General features: G+C 43.0%; 2 protein-coding genes across 2 annotated transcripts; one reads left to right on the forward strand and one right to left on the reverse strand.

Annotated features, from left to right (window-relative positions):
• Positions 1–1,704: 1,704 nt before the first annotated feature.
• gucy2g (guanylate cyclase 2g) lies at positions 1,705–10,342 on the forward strand. Its single transcript, XM_062378488.1, has 21 exons — positions 1,705–2,052; positions 2,938–3,286; positions 3,368–3,477; positions 3,884–4,066; positions 4,192–4,336; positions 4,457–4,592; positions 4,676–4,779; positions 4,858–5,024; positions 5,132–5,272; positions 5,670–5,753; positions 5,937–6,041; positions 6,184–6,255; positions 6,561–6,717; positions 6,802–6,957; positions 7,116–7,293; positions 7,938–8,271; positions 8,388–8,562; positions 8,658–8,756; positions 8,955–9,046; positions 9,137–9,244; positions 9,346–10,342. Exons 1-21 carry the CDS (start codon positions 1,705–1,707, stop codon positions 9,499–9,501), a joined length of 3,399 nt encoding a protein of 1,132 aa, XP_062234472.1. The 3' UTR covers positions 9,502–10,342.
• Positions 10,343–10,698: 356 nt separating this feature from the next.
• On the reverse strand, positions 10,699–13,440 carry tectb (tectorin beta). The gene is made up of 10 exons (XM_062378787.1): positions 13,374–13,440; positions 13,086–13,276; positions 12,664–12,815; positions 12,484–12,556; positions 12,234–12,337; positions 12,044–12,127; positions 11,804–11,966; positions 11,610–11,688; positions 11,162–11,194; positions 10,699–10,784 (listed from the first exon to the last, which is right to left on the reverse strand). Exons 1-10 carry the CDS (start codon positions 13,438–13,440, stop codon positions 10,699–10,701), a joined length of 1,032 nt encoding a protein of 343 aa, XP_062234771.1.
• Positions 13,441–15,173: the final 1,733 nt, after the last annotated feature.

The following is a 15,173-nucleotide window of genomic DNA, read 5'->3' on the forward strand; positions in this document are numbered from 1 at the left end:
TGAATCAAGTTCGAAGGCTTCACGTTTATAAAAGTGGATGCAGGTGAAAAGGTCAAAACTCATTTATTGTTTGTGAAGTTTGCAGCAAGACGAGTTTCAATGACTTGCAAATTCAACTGCTGCAAAAAGCTGGAAATGATTTCGACCATTATTTGGACTTAAATTCAAAATATTTAATCTTTTAAAAGTTGCAGTATCTCACTTCAGGATGTGTAAAACCTTCCTGACATTAAAGATTAACTTTTTTATTAAAATCTTATCATCTCTTGACAACTTAAGGTGAATGACAGATGACATTTTAACAAATATTTCTCCTCTCTGAGTTTTATAGTGCTCACACGGACACACAGCTGAACGTCAACATGTTTTCCTGTGTGAATGATTGAAATCAGCAGGACGTGAGGTGAAGGTAAAGGTTCATTAGGAGAAGCTTTGAGACGTTACCTGGTGGGATTAGCTCTGGTGGGGGGGGGGGGGACCAGGCAGCTGATCGCAGCAACACCACTAATGTCGACTGGGCCGACCTGTCGCCATTAGCACCTGAGAAGTGCTCACAGGTGTGAGGAGCCCTGTGCACGGAGCAAGGCCCGGCCTGCCTCCCGTGCTCCTGCAGCAGGTAACACCTGCACCTGTCGGCTTTAAAACATTTCCTTAATTAAATGAACCCTCATTCTCTAAATCAAGTGTTAATCTTCCTCCTCCTTCTCCTCCTCCTCTGCCTCCTCTTCCTCCCCCTCCTCCTCCTCCTCCTCTGCAGAGGTGATGTTAAAACACTACGATGAACTTTGACCCTGGATTTATGAGCCATAACTGTGGTCATACAGAACCTTTGATATTTACTGATCAATACTTGATAAGATCTGATCAAGGACAAAATCTGCCTGAATTATATCAGTCAAACAAAATTAAATGTATGTTACAAAGATAACATAGGTATATATGTATATTTTTTAGGACTATAGATACAAACTTAAGCTTAAATTATTATTAATGATTATTAATGAAGTTAGCATACATACCTTTTGTGCAACAGTCCCAACCCAAAGCTTAATTTATAAATATAACAAAAATAATCAACATTATTTAATTGAAAGTATATATAAGTGTATGTATGTATTTTATATATACATATATATATATTGAAAATACATTATTACAATGTAAAAAAGTTTAAAATAAGATACCATACATACTATATAAATACTATTTATAGTGCTATATAAACAACCCAAGGCTTAAGTTATACATTTAGTGAATTAAAAATCTGCATTTATGTATAAAATTTAATAAGTTAAGCTAATTTGATTTGGGTGCTGAACTCAAATTATGACTTGAACTTGAACTCTAAGAAACTGAGATGAACATTTGTCATTTTCTTGACTACAGGAATAATTCAAAGATGTTTATTGTTGCAGCTTCAATACAAATTAAATCCTAACCTCAATGAATGAATAGGATCAATGTTTTGGGGAAGGTCGTCCTTCGATGATTGAGGACAATCACTTATATCAAAGATGGAGTCCCAGAGGAAGGGAAAGATGATTTTTGCCTCCAGGAACCTCCCACTCTCCTCCACACATTTACATCATCTCCTCCCTAACCAACTGCCCAGCACCACCAGGGAGGTGCAGGTGTATTTAAACCCTGTAGAATCCAGGGACTCGCAGGATGAGAGGGATGTCAAGGGCGCTTTATTCTTCTGGCATGAGCCACACGTTGGCGCTTCATGTCACTTTGGTGTTAACTGCTGCTGCTGCTGCTGCTGTGGCTGACAACAGCACAAATGGCTCTCACCATTACAAGCTGATCATTGGTTTCCAGGCTCCCTGGAACATGTCCTTCCCCTTCAGCGCCCAGCGCCTGGGCTCGGCCATTCAGATCGCCGTGGAGAAGGTGAACACCAATCCTGCCTTCGTGGGAAACTTCTCTCTGGACTTTGTGTTCACGGACACAGACTGTAATCCCAAACTGTCCCTGGGAGGATTCATCCACCAGGTGTGGAAGGAGAACGTGTCCGCACTGTTCGGTCCAGCTTGTCCAGGAGAGGCCGAGGTACGAGTCACTGCGAGGGGACATGTGTAAATATGGAAAAAATTACTATTTATGCACTGGACTGGGTCACATGTTTTAGACACTCAACCAGGGAATCAACGGTTTTCTGTCCTTGGTCTCGTCAGGTTAAACATCCTGTTGAATTTGAGTGGAGAGGCTGTTGTAACTTTCTGCTAAAGCAACACACAAAGGATTTATAAGCTCTAATTAACGGTTGATGAATCATTAACGAGTGTTTTCTTGATCAGTTAATGAGTTACTGTCTTTGAAAGTCATTATGCTCTTGTCTTTAAGCTCTTTAGTGAGACATCTCCAGGGGCCTGTTATCTGGCTGCAGGGATAATGTATAGTCTCATTATTATTTTAAAAAATGTAATAAGAACCATTTAACAATTCACATTTGCTTTGTTTTAAAGTAATTAAATAAGTAAATAATTGGTTCAACCATATTACATACATAGTTGCTAATGCAAGACGTTTATTAATGCACTTTAATCCAGATGTTCTGCAGCCATTTTCATTTTCCAGAGGATAAGTGGTCCAACAGTCGAGCAGAGGATGTTCCAAAGCCTGGCAATACAGGGTTAATCAAGAATATGATGTAGTAATCAACTATAAGTCAATGAATTATAGTTTATAAAGCATTTAAAGATAGATAGAGAGAGAGAGAGAGAGAGAGAGAGAGAGAGAGAGAGAGAGAGAGAGAGAGAGAGAGAGAGAGAGAGAGAGATAGATAGATAGATAGATAGATAGATAGATAGATAGATAGATAGATAGATAGATAGATAGATAGATAGATAGATAGATAGATAGATAGATAGATAGATTGAAAAATGGTATTTGAAAAATGATGCTATGTCTCTTTGGAATACTTCTGATTTCCAGGTGACTGGTCTCATCGCCTCGGCGTGGAACATCCCCATGTTCGGGTTTGTGGGTCAATCGTCCAAAATCGACGACAGGGGCATCTACGACTCCTACATCAAAATCGTGCCCCCTCTGAAAAGAAGCTCAGAGGTGCTGGTGAAGACGTTGGAGTTCTTTGGCTGGAGTCACGTGGCGATGATCGGAGGTGGGCTGGAATCGAACACCTGGGACAAAGTGGACGCCCTGTGGAAAACGGTGGAGGATCCACTGAGAGACAAATTCAAACTGATGGAAGCCGTCCAGTTCGACACCAGCAACCCGCAGCTGGTCACAAGGAACATCAAGTACATCTCAACAGTGGCCAGAGGTGAGAGGACCAGTGCTGGTGTGAGCGTCCACCACATGTGACCAGGTGTTAACCTCTGATTCCTGCCCCCCCGTCCTCCAGTGATCGTGGTGCTGTCCAACAGAGAGGACTCCACGGCCCTGCTGCTGGAGGCCGAGCGCCAGGGGCTCATGAAAGGAGACTACGTCTTCTTCCTGGTGCAGCACTTTGAGGTCAGTGGAGGCGTGGTGAGTAAAGCTTTATTAACACAGTTACACAGGGGTGGGATTCAGAAACATTGGAATATCTGTGGTCATTTTAATATTTCTGTGGTACTTTTATTATTTCTTTATGCTGGTTTACATGATTTTCTATCAAATTCCATCATTTTAAATCTCGACATTTGTTTTAGACTCTTTATGGTAATTTTGTATCACTTCATGATACTTTTACATTATTTTCTATGTCTTAATAGTTTTGTTACACAATTTACTCTGTCTTTAATAATAATAATACTTTATAGGGGTTTTACAACAGTGTATAGCCCCTTTGTATCTCTTAAACCATAAATAGAGACACACAGTCCTCCATAACTTCTTAATAACCCGTTTTCCTTGTGTCATATTAATGTTCTTCCAGGATAACTTGTGGAAAAATTCCCTGAACAGCACAATGAGCCAACACTCACGGAGAGCTTTTGACATGGCCTTTATAATCGGCCAGAAATCCTACGAAGGCTACGAGTACAACGACTTCTTTGAGCAGGTGTTCCAAAGACTGAAGGGAAACCCGTTCAGGAGCAACCTGACATCTGCAAGGGAGGTGAGCACCCGTGGTAATCACATGTGTGAAAGATCTATCATTAGGATGTACTGCTATACTTTCTCTTTCATTCTACTACACAGAACAATCCCAGGAAGCAATTTAATATGTATTTGATATTTCAGGTGAGCCCCTACTCGGCCTACCTGCACGACGCAGTGCTTCTCTACGCGATGGGGCTGAAGGACACCATCAAGGACAGGAAGGACCCTCATGACGGACGGCAGCTGCTGCAGAGGCTGAAGAATAAAAACAACATTCGATTTTACGGTTGGTTTTTGGGGAAACTGTCGAGTCGCCCGTCTTTAATCAACTGAAGGATTAACTGCACAATAAACACTTTTTGTAACTCGGAAACATAATATTCCCAATAATGGCTTTTCATCTCAGGTGCGTCCGGACTTGTCCACTTTGACGAGGAGGGGGAGAGAAATCTGGACTATTCCATTTATGACCTGCAGTACACAGGAGACCGCATCAAGTTTGTGCCCATTCTGAATTTTGACAGTGAAACCAAAACCATCCGGTAACAAACACTTTTCTACCATCAACATTTTTACTTTTAAATTAAATATGTTTTCCAACTCCATTGCAATTTTTAAATTCCAGGCCAACTTCCCTGTTTGCCTCCGTGGTTTGGCCCAAAGGCCGGGTTCCCTCAGACAAACCAGAGTGTGGCTTCAACAACGAATTCTGTGAATGGCTGAACAACGGTGAACCTAACACGACTCACGATCCCCGAAATCAAGACAATCCACACTCAAGCTTAACCCCCCCCCCATTATTCACAGACATCGCCCTGCTGGCCCTGCTGGTGACCTTCCCCGTCATCGGGGTTCTGGGAGTTCTGTGCATCGGGTTCCTCAGTCTGCAGAAGATCCGGCTCCAGACGCGGCTGGACGACTCCTGCTGGTGGCTCATCGACTACAGCGACATCACCATCATCAGGGAGCTCTCTGTACGGGTATTAACTCGAGACGTGTCACTGGGTTCAGATTGAAGAAGAAAAAAATGCCTGTTAGTGCGATTGTGTTTATGTTCGGTGTGTGTTTGTGTCTCCTCCAGGGAAATCAGGCTTTATCCCTGACGACCACGGGCAGCCAGAGTGGCAGCGGAGGCTCTAAGTCGATTTTCTCCAGCAACAGCTACGGCCTGATGGACAAGACGGGGAGAGAACACATCTACACCACCATAGGGCTCTACCAGGTAGAAGTTGTTTTCAGAGTTTAAAGCACAGAAGCACCAAAAAATACGAGTCCTCCTCTTCTCACTGATCGTAATGACGTCAGTAAACATTTTCTAGTTTCTGGTCTGGATCAATAGTTTCAAGACTTCTTCAGTACAGCACGAAGTTGAGAATCAAATAGACGATATAGTTTCTACCAATTTTAATAAACCCAGTTACGTGTCTCATCAATGTAAAAAGTGGGACGTGTTTTTAGATAAGCACTGAAACGGGTTAATGTTGATATAAACAGCTCTAATCTATGGAACCTCTTTTTCCATTGTTGCAGAATAAGAATAAGTCCTGGTGTCTTCATACAGGATGTTTAATTACACGTGGTCCCTGTTTACTCTAATCTTGCTTTTCATTTCCATTCAGGGGAATCAAGTGGCCATCAAGTACATCAAGAACCCTGTGAGCTGCAATCTCCAGAAACCTTCAGTTATCAGAGAGTTCAGTGAGGTAAAGTTCTTCAGATCGCTCCGGAGCAAAGACCCCAAAACACATTTGCTTCACTTGTTTTTTTTATACCCAGAAAACATAAATTAATGCTAAATAAGCTCATTAAAATGATGTTGAAGACAAAACTAATCTTCAGGTTTTAAAAGATGTTTAGTTTGTGCCTAAGTTTTTGAATCTCTTCAGATGAAGGAGATGAAACACGAGAACCTGGTGCAGTTCTTCGGGGCGTGCATCGAGCCGCCCAACGTGTGCTTGATCATGCAGTACTGCAAGAAAGGCAGTCTGAAGGTCAGTGCTGCTTCCTGTACCTGATACTTGGTTGTTCCAATACTTTTGATATGAAAAAATCTGATTTTTGCACGACAGATGACTTCTTCTTTTATTCTTCAATAATCACATTTACTCATTGGTTCTGCTCTTTTTCATGCAGGATGTTTTAAAGACTTCAGATGTTGAGCTGGACGGGATGTTTAAACTCTCCTTTGCTTATGACATTGTAAATGTGAGTCTGTGAACTATGCAGTTTATTAAAAGTATTTCTATTGGTTAGCTCATTGGATGCTTGAATACTTTCATTTACATGATTCACAAATCTAAACTGGGCTGTGACTAGACTTCCGGAAGCCCAACTATTTAGATTTATTCATATAAGATTTCTTGTTGAATAAATACATATATATGGAATGAAGATCAAAATAAACACTTGGTTAAATGACTTAAACAGACAAACCACAGTTTTTCCACAGGTTTTGACCAGTTTCTCTCCTCTTACGTGATAAAAATGTAATCTATTACTTTGTGAATCAGGGAATGGAGTTCATCCACAAGAGCAGCCTGCAATTTCATGGAAACCTGAGGCCCAGCACGTGTCTGGTAGACAGTCGACTGCAGATCAAACTCTCCGGCTTCGGATTGTCGGAGTTTAAAAACAACATCATGCCCGTGGAGACGGTCAATTATGAAGGTCAGTGTGTGGAAGCATAGTTTCAAACCAAATATATTCATGATCGTCACAGCATGATGATTCCAACCTGACTGTTCTCTGTAGAGATGTACTGGACCGCCCCCGAGCTCCTGATACAAGTCGGCCTCCAGAGCAACGGGACGCCCAAAGGTGACGTCTACAGCTTCTCCATCATCATGTGGGAACTCATGTACAACTCAAAGACCGGTCCATACCCTGACGTCAACCTGGAGCCCAAAGGTGAGGCGGAGCTACTCAGATCAGGTTTAACAAACTAATTTCTTTATGTAATCTGGCTAAATATCAGAGAAACAAGGTAAAAACAAACACAAGAGGCAAAGACAAATGTTAACCACATCTATTACTCGCTTCAATTGCTGCTTCTTGATTTCCTTCAGAGGTTATCATGCAGTTACGGACGCCTTTCGAAGGGGAGCCCCTGAGACCATGGCTCTCTGACGAGCTGTGTGACTCGAGCATCAACTCGCTGCTCCGCGCCTGCTGGAGTGAGAACGCTGACCACCGACCACCGTTTGGCTCGATACGCAGACAGCTGAGGGACACCAGCCCGGAGAGGTCACTGTTCAGATAGTAGTGTTTGTTATCCACAACGTGCCTCATGAGAAACAGATCTCCATGTCTCCCATTTGGTGGAAATCTGGTTACTGCTTTGACTTTACAAGGAAGTACAGGGACAGGATTTATCTATATTAGGATATTATGCCCATTTCACCACAGTTGATATGGTTCCTTGGGGTCTTAATAAAATGTCTGTAACATATTTTGGTCAAAATACCACAAGGATCATTTAAAACAGCAGCTTTTTACCCTGTCTGAAACAGCCCTCCTCAGATTGACCTGCTTTGAGTGCCTAGCCGCCTAGGGGCTCCCCCCGGCTAGCGTTAGCTCGCGAGCTAACCGGGCGGGTGGAGCCCGGCTAGCGTTAGCTCGCTCGTCCAAGGCCATGTAGCGAGACTCCCTACATGGGCATGGTGTGACTATGACGTTTATTCTATGTATCGTTTCTTACATAGAGGAACCACAACAAATTGCAGGAGTTGTTTTTTTCCAGAGTTTTTGGGACGGTAGACACGCCAGATACCCAAATTAACGTGTAGAAGCACTACAAAAGAGTCATTTTCATAATATGTCCCCTTTAAGATTTCCCTGAAAACAAACTCGTCCAGAAAAGTACTTATTGTGATTTTTCTGTGCTGCAGTCACACAAATATCCTGGACAACATGGTGGATAAGTTGGAGAAGTATGCAAATCACTTGGAGGATGTGGTGGAGGAGAGGACAAATCAGCTGACAGCAGAGAAGGCCCGCGCAGACAAGCTTCTCTCCAGCATGTTGCCAAGGTACATTGCAGACCAGCTGATGGCCGGGAAGTCGGTGGCGCCGCAGAGCTACGAGATGGTCACCATCTTCTTCTCCGACATTGTGGGTTTCACCTCCATGTGCTCCGTCAGCTCCGCGATGGAGGTGGTCACGTTACTCAACGACCTCTACAGCCTCTTCGACGACATCATCAAGATGTACGATGTCTACAAAGTGAGTGAAAGAAAACACTTTCTCTCTCTCAACACAATCATTTTGTCTTGTGTGTGAGATTCTTTTGTATGTGATCACACCAATGGTCACTTTAAACGCCTTCGCATCTTTTCCAGGTGGAAACGATAGGCGATGCGTACATGGTGGCCAGCGGGCTGCCCATCAGCAACGGCTTCACGCACGCTTTGGAGATCTGCACGATGGCGCTGCACTTCCTGAGCGCCATCAAGGTCTTCAGGATCCATCACATGCCCACAGAGAGACTCGCCATCCGCATCGGGATACACTCCGGTAAAGATGGCGCCAACAGATTGAACAAGTGTACGATAGAGGATTGATTGATTGATTAAAAAGATGCTTATCCAGCTGTGTTGTGGGTTTTGTAGGTCCGGTGGTTGCAGGAGTGGTCGGCAACACCATGCCTCGCTACTGTCTGTTTGGAGACACGGTGAACATGGCGTCTCGGATGGAGAGTAACAGCCTACGTGAGTGAACTGAGGGTTTAATATCATACTGAGTGATAATTGTTAATTATTTTTTTAATCTCCTTATTCACTCTCATTTTGAAGCTGCTGCATTTGGTAAAAGCTGCATATTGTTGCTTAAAAGCCATTTGTCAGCTATTTAAGCTTGAAGCTTTCCTCTGTGCTCATTGCTTTAAGACATGTCTGTCCCCCCCCTAGCCCTGATGATTCACATATCTCAGTGCACTGCAGACATCCTGTTCCAGGTGGGATCGTTTGAGATGGAGGAAAGAGGAGAAATCGAAATGAAGGTGAGTCCCAGTCTGCACATTGAGTCGAGGCTGAGGACGGTACCACCTGTTGTGTTTCACTTGAGTTTCACCAGTCTGTGTCCATGACAGGGAAAAGGGTGTCACAAGACCTACTGGCTGCTGAGCAAGAAGGACTTTGACCCTCCTCTCTTTGCTCATGGCTCTCCACCAGCTGAGGGTTTCAAACTACACCCCGAGGTACAGTGACAGATCAAACACAAACCAGAGAGCCACACATTGCACTGCTGTATTCGATGTAAACCTGTGTTTTGACCTGTTTTTGATCTTCTCTGCTGAAGAAACCATGTGTGACCAGGTCCACTGAGAAAAGGGTCCACAAGATCCTGAACAAAGCTCACATGACGGACGTCGAGACTCCCACGGTGCACATCTTAGGAACGAGCCGAGGTTCCGACCAGAATTTGGAGACATTTTGCAGGAATGTCCAGAAATGACGATCCCATTGGGTTCACTTGCAAAAGAGTGTTTCCTCCACTTGTGAAGAGGACGGGTGAGAGAAGGTGGAGCGAGACTGAAACGCTGAGGTCGTGGGAAGCAAACCGAGCCTGGGTCACAGAACTAGTAGCTTGAGACCCGAGTGGAAGATGATTTATGATCTTGTTTCTATGGGTAAAGTTACACATCTACCCTTTCATATAGGATCATTTAATGTCATGCTACTATAAGTAGTCTACTTATGCAATTGGTCAGGTAACCAAAGCACGGAGTCAAGCCGTTTTAACGAAACTTTGTGATAATATCCATCACCCAATTCAGCACAGTTTCGGTTTAGCACATTTCTACTTCCACTGAAGACACAATTTCATTTTCCCAAGTCCTGATTCTTATGATAATCTACATTTATGACTTTTTTCTCCATATATGATGACTTGTTCCCCCTTTGATCGTGCCTACTTCACCATCGTAGTTTGGAAACCACAGACGATGAATTCATGTTAATTGATGTGAGCCAAACGGATCTAAAAACATATCACAAATGAGCTCATACCTCCATCAATCAAGCCACATTAAACTGCACTCATACATAGATATCAGTCCTCTCAATGTGGCTGTTTGTTTTCATCAAGATCCATAAATGATTCCCTTGGAAATTAGTCAAAATGTCAACAATAAATAAACCCACATCTCACATTGTTAAAAATAGTGATTTTAAAACTTTCCCTTTGTCTGGATCTAACACAAAATGTAATGTTTTCTTTTATTGATCCTTGTTCCAGACCAATAAATCCCTTGATAATCTGTTCAGTGCTTCTTTACTTAATCCTTTTGACCATCAAAGACACAACGACACAAATAGACAGATAAAACATAACTTATTCAGATAAATCTAATTCTTCTACCATCATTTGATTGGTTTTTGTTGTGATGAACTGCTGACAGGGTGAAACTAAAATAAAAATCACATATGGAACTTGTTTTAATTTTCACTTCATCTTTATTGGAAATCAGTAAAATCATGTATATGAAATTCCAACGTTAAATCCACAGTCTCAATAAATGTGTTAATTAAAAAAAATACCTGTGAGATTATGAGAAAAGTCCTTTTGAGAGTGTGGGAGGAATGTGGTGATCTGCTGCCTGAGTCCCGGGTATGTTTGGGTTTATGGAAATGAATATTGTATGAATGAGTATTAAGCTTTTAGTTCATAATTAGTCAGTTTAGTGAAAACACAACAGGAGTTTATCAGGAGCAGCAGCAGGATGAGGAGCGATGAGCCTGTGTGGAGAAGGAGGAAGAAAATAAATACAATAAAACCCTCACGACTGAAAGATGAGACTGACTTGAAATTGGTTTTCATATCCAGGGGAACTTTGGGATTGTTTCTGGGAAGCGGGAGAAAATAAAGAAAATGTCGTCCATCTTTACGTGGAGTTTATGGATCAGCAACAGTTTTAAAATTTTTGTGTTTCACAGAAAAAACTCAAACACACTAGTAACGATCGATCCCATATATTCACAAAACATATTGACATGTCTGAATAAAATAAAAACGATCATAGGGGACTCACACTTTCATTTCATCCTACATATGGTTCTGAACATAGAGAGTTGATATACTTTTTTATTACAGTCATTTGATCACATTTAATTACCTGGTTTGTGTCCGTTATTGGAATATCCGTAACCTGTCGAGCGATAACAACACTGTTCATCACGGTACACACATTCAAACATCACAGCATCTTAGCAGAGGTAGCTAATTATTTAGCATTTTGTATTTTGCATAATTAAAATAATACCCCTTGTTTTTCCAGACTCATATGAGGTCACCTTTGAGTAAACATTTGAACTAAATTTGAAGAAAGTTCCTTGAGATGCTCCTAAAATGTTGCGTTCACAAGACCCAGACTGTGTCTTCTGAGGTCACAGTGACCGTGCACCACCAAAATCTAATCAGGTCATCCTTCATACCAACTGATCGTTTGGACCATATTGTAGGAAATTCCCTCTAGGCCTTTTTGAGATATCGTTTCACAACACTGGGACGGATGGACAGAAAACCTGAGAACACAAAGCCTCCGGCCACATGTGAGACTGTACCTTTAATGTGAAACTCAGCCGTGAGGATCCCCCCATTCGGATCTGCTTCAGCTGACACACTTCTCGCAGAGCAGGGGGTCTGCAGGAGATAAACACAGACTTTAGTTCAACCTGCTTTTCTTACGACGACAGGCCAAAGGTTTTGCAGTATTTTAATGTTGAATGTCATAAGGTTTTGATAGTCCTGTTCTCACCGGCTGACAGACGAGCCTCTCGGCATCACACACGTGCACCTCGCAGTGCAGCCACACGGTGGAAACCTTCTCCAGCCGTTGGAAGCGGAAGGAGTTGAACTTGAACGTGGAGCGGCTGTCTTTGGCGTTCTCAAAAATAGTCACAGTGTTGTCGGAGGAGCAGCTGCACGGGAATTATTTCAACTATTACCACGAGGAGGTGGAAACTTAACTCTCTCTGAAATCGATTTATCAAACTACCTGTTGATGATGAGACTCCACCTCTTCCTGTCTGTCGAGTACGGGCTCGGAGTGGCCCAGCAGTTGTTGATTACAACTTTGAATCTGAGTGTTAGACCAAAAACATGGATCAGAAATTTGGGAACATCTAACCAATCCAAAATAATTAATAAATAAAGGTGTGAAAACATGATGAGATTATCTGGAAAACCTGTTGCTGAGTCCTTTAGCTTCAATCCCGATAAAAACTTCAGAGCCGATCTCAGAAGTGTCGATCACATAGGGAGCGTCCTTGGAGTACAGGAACTTTGAATTCTAGATTAAAAAAAATGATCTCATCCATCAGCGCTTGTCTTGACCAAAACATACCCACACACCAAATAGTCTGAATATATCAGGACTTCATTAAACACGTCGGCAAAGGCTTCCACTGGAGGAAGAGCATCTGAGCAGCTACTCACCGTGAACACGCTCATAGACAACTGTGATCTAAAAGTGCCTAAACTCCCGTTGTTCACATAAACTGTAGCCACTCTGGAAAAAGCAAAGGGTTTAGTAAAACCGCTGCAAGTCATTGGGTCAGAATGCACACGTGGTGCACATGGTGAGTCGGGCCCCCCACGCCCCGGGCCGATGCTTACCTCTGGCTGAAGACGGCGTTATTCACCAGGTAGGCGGCTCGGTACATGCAGCTGAAGGTGTAGTTGACGGGCTGGTTCCTGACCGTGAGGGACGTGTCGTTGGACACGATGGAGTTGTAGAAGATGTACTTTGGGTCTTTGCCGGGCATGTACTGAGGAGGACAGTGGTTCAGATCATCATAGGGAATAGTAATGAATTCAAATATCACTTATATGTAACTTTTACTAAGCAACAGTGCCCCCTGCAGCCTCATATTAACTCTGCCAAGCCTAGTTGAGTGGAGCTCTGACCCAACTGGACAGTGGATGGCAGGTATCTCAAAACAGGACGGCAGCAGATTGCAGATGCCACTGGAGTTTAAAAGATAAATCTATTCTTTGCTCAGGTGGTTTGACCCTTAGACGCCCGGTGGCCGTCTCACCTCGGACTGTGTGCCGCAGTACGAGTGGTTTTTAGGTGTTAGGTCCGAGATGATGAAGCGGAAGTAGCCCGGGCTGTGTATTCCAGTGTAGCAGATGCCCCCCAGGGATAGCTGCTCAATCTCCCAGCCGTACGGGCATTCTGGGACATTGGCAATGATGGCGTTGGGGAAACAAGACACCATGACATAGTCTGAAATGCAACACAGATGTAGATCTTTACTGTCCTCACTCTAAAAAGGTTTTGCGTGTTTTCTAGCTAACGTATATTTGTACCAGCGGGTTGTTACCTGCTTTCTGGGGCGGGCAGGTCCACGCAACAGGCAACAGCATCAGCAGTGCACGAAGAGAGGCCATAGTGAGACGCTGCAGAGAAAGGAATTAGGAAACATCTCAGGGTACAAGCCGATAGCTAACTCTGACCCTCTGTCGTAAATCTGTCATAAATAACTCACCTGTGTGCAGAAGCAGGATTTGTCTGATATCAGAAGATCGTCATGGTTCTTCAGGTCAGCAGCACTCACATCACGACTACTCGACGGGGGGGATTATATACCATCACCATCAATCCCCCCCTGCCCCCCTTCACTCAACTCCATCCCCCCCCCCTCGGTTTAAGAGCTCTATTGTGGGGCAGTTCACAAAAGCTCACTGTGCTCCTCAGACATTGACTTTCAAATGAAGTCTCACAGGATCAGCACTCAGGAGCTTAACTCACCTCTTCTAGATACGAGCATTGACACAATCAATGGAGACGATACAGTTATGACTTGTAGGTGGGCAGGGAATGCATCTCAATAGCAACACCATCGAGGTAGAGTAACACATGAAAGTTTGCACAAGTAGTTAATCCACACAAATCCCTGGTTGGAACTATTATGTCTTTGGCAAACTCTGGGATATTTACCCAATTTTCCACTTTTAGGACGGAGCCTGAGGTCGACCCAGACACAGACCACCCGGCCCGCTCTCTCTGTCCAACAGGACAAAATGTTCAGGAAGGGAAAACCATTTATGAGGCTGAATAGTACAAACAGACGAGTAAGAATAGCATCAAAATGTGATGCTATCTCGGATGAAAGCACAAACTCGTAACTTGTGTTGCAGATGATGGCAGCACGCAGTAAAATAAGCTTTCTCACAGTCTGGTGCCATTAGATATCGAAATGTTTGTGGCTTTAAGTTTCAGCCGAGAGCTTGTCCTCTACTTTCTGTTCTAAAGTGAATTTGAAATCTGGATTGACTTTTAAACTGTGCTTAAGGGGAAAAGAACAACCACATTTAATTGAAATCGCACTAATGAAGTTGTTTCCATTATTTACACGAAGTTCACGGCATCGAATGGCTCCCGTCTCTGAGATAAAGGTGTAAACGATAGCGAGGAGGTTAGACACTAAACTCCTTCATAGGACAATTCCAGTCACCCAGAAAGTGAAGGGACCAACTCCAGGTGATTAGCATCCCAATGGAGCGCCAGGGGGATTCGTAAGGGGCAGGCCGAGGAAGATACCAATCTAAGAAGGGGTCAGGGGACCGGTAGACTTACAGCATCTGCCGGCTGTAACAATCAGGACCCGCCGGATTCCTCCAGGTTATGTAACGACGGGCTGCAATCTGAGAAACGTGTTCGGAGGGAGATGGAGTCTGTCGGTCAGAAAGAAACACTGCATCTGAAATCCTTCCTCTGAGGTCAGAGGGTTCATCTAAACCTGAAAGCTGAATAACAGAGGCTGATGGGTTTCAGTTCTTAAAGTGACAAACCTCAAAGAAGAAGAAGGCATTGTTTTCTGTCACTTTTTGGTCCCTGTATACAAATTTGAAAACCTAAATTAACTTTTTAATTGTTCGTACAGAAGCTTAGTCTGTTGAGTTCAACATTATTAAATGTTATTTGTACATATTTTACTGTGTAATATAGATTTAAGAGTCTTACTTGAGCCAAAATACTAAAATACGCTGGAAAACATGTTTTTATTTGAGTTTACTCTATTTATTTTATATTTATTATAAGATTGCTGCATGAATATTAACTTTTTACATGTTTTTGTTATGGATTAGGAAAAGTTCTTGTAAATTGCAGCGATTGCAGC

Source organism: Platichthys flesus, chromosome 20, assembly GCF_949316205.1.
Source record: "Platichthys flesus chromosome 20, fPlaFle2.1, whole genome shotgun sequence".
NCBI classification, from domain to species: Eukaryota; Metazoa; Chordata; class Actinopteri; order Pleuronectiformes; family Pleuronectidae; genus Platichthys; species Platichthys flesus.

Coding starts and splice junctions, on each gene's coding strand:
- tectb (XM_062378787.1), bottom strand. CDS start 13,440: ATGGCCTCTCTTCGTGCACTGCTGATGCTGTTGCCTGTTGCGTGGACC. Junction 13,277..13,373: donor CTGCCCGCCCCAGAAAGCAG/GTAACAACCCGC, acceptor GTTGCATTTCAG/ACTATGTCATGGTGTCTTGT. Junction 11,195..11,609: donor GGCTGAGTTTCACATTAAAG/GTACAGTCTCAC, acceptor ATCGCTCGACAG/GTTACGGATATTCCAATAAC.
- gucy2g (XM_062378488.1), top strand. CDS start 1,705: ATGAGCCACACGTTGGCGCTTCATGTCACTTTGGTGTTAACTGCTGCT. Junction 4,593..4,675: donor AGTGAAACCAAAACCATCCG/GTAACAAACACT, acceptor TTTAAATTCCAG/GCCAACTTCCCTGTTTGCCT. Junction 5,754..5,936: donor TTATCAGAGAGTTCAGTGAG/GTAAAGTTCTTC, acceptor GAATCTCTTCAG/ATGAAGGAGATGAAACACGA.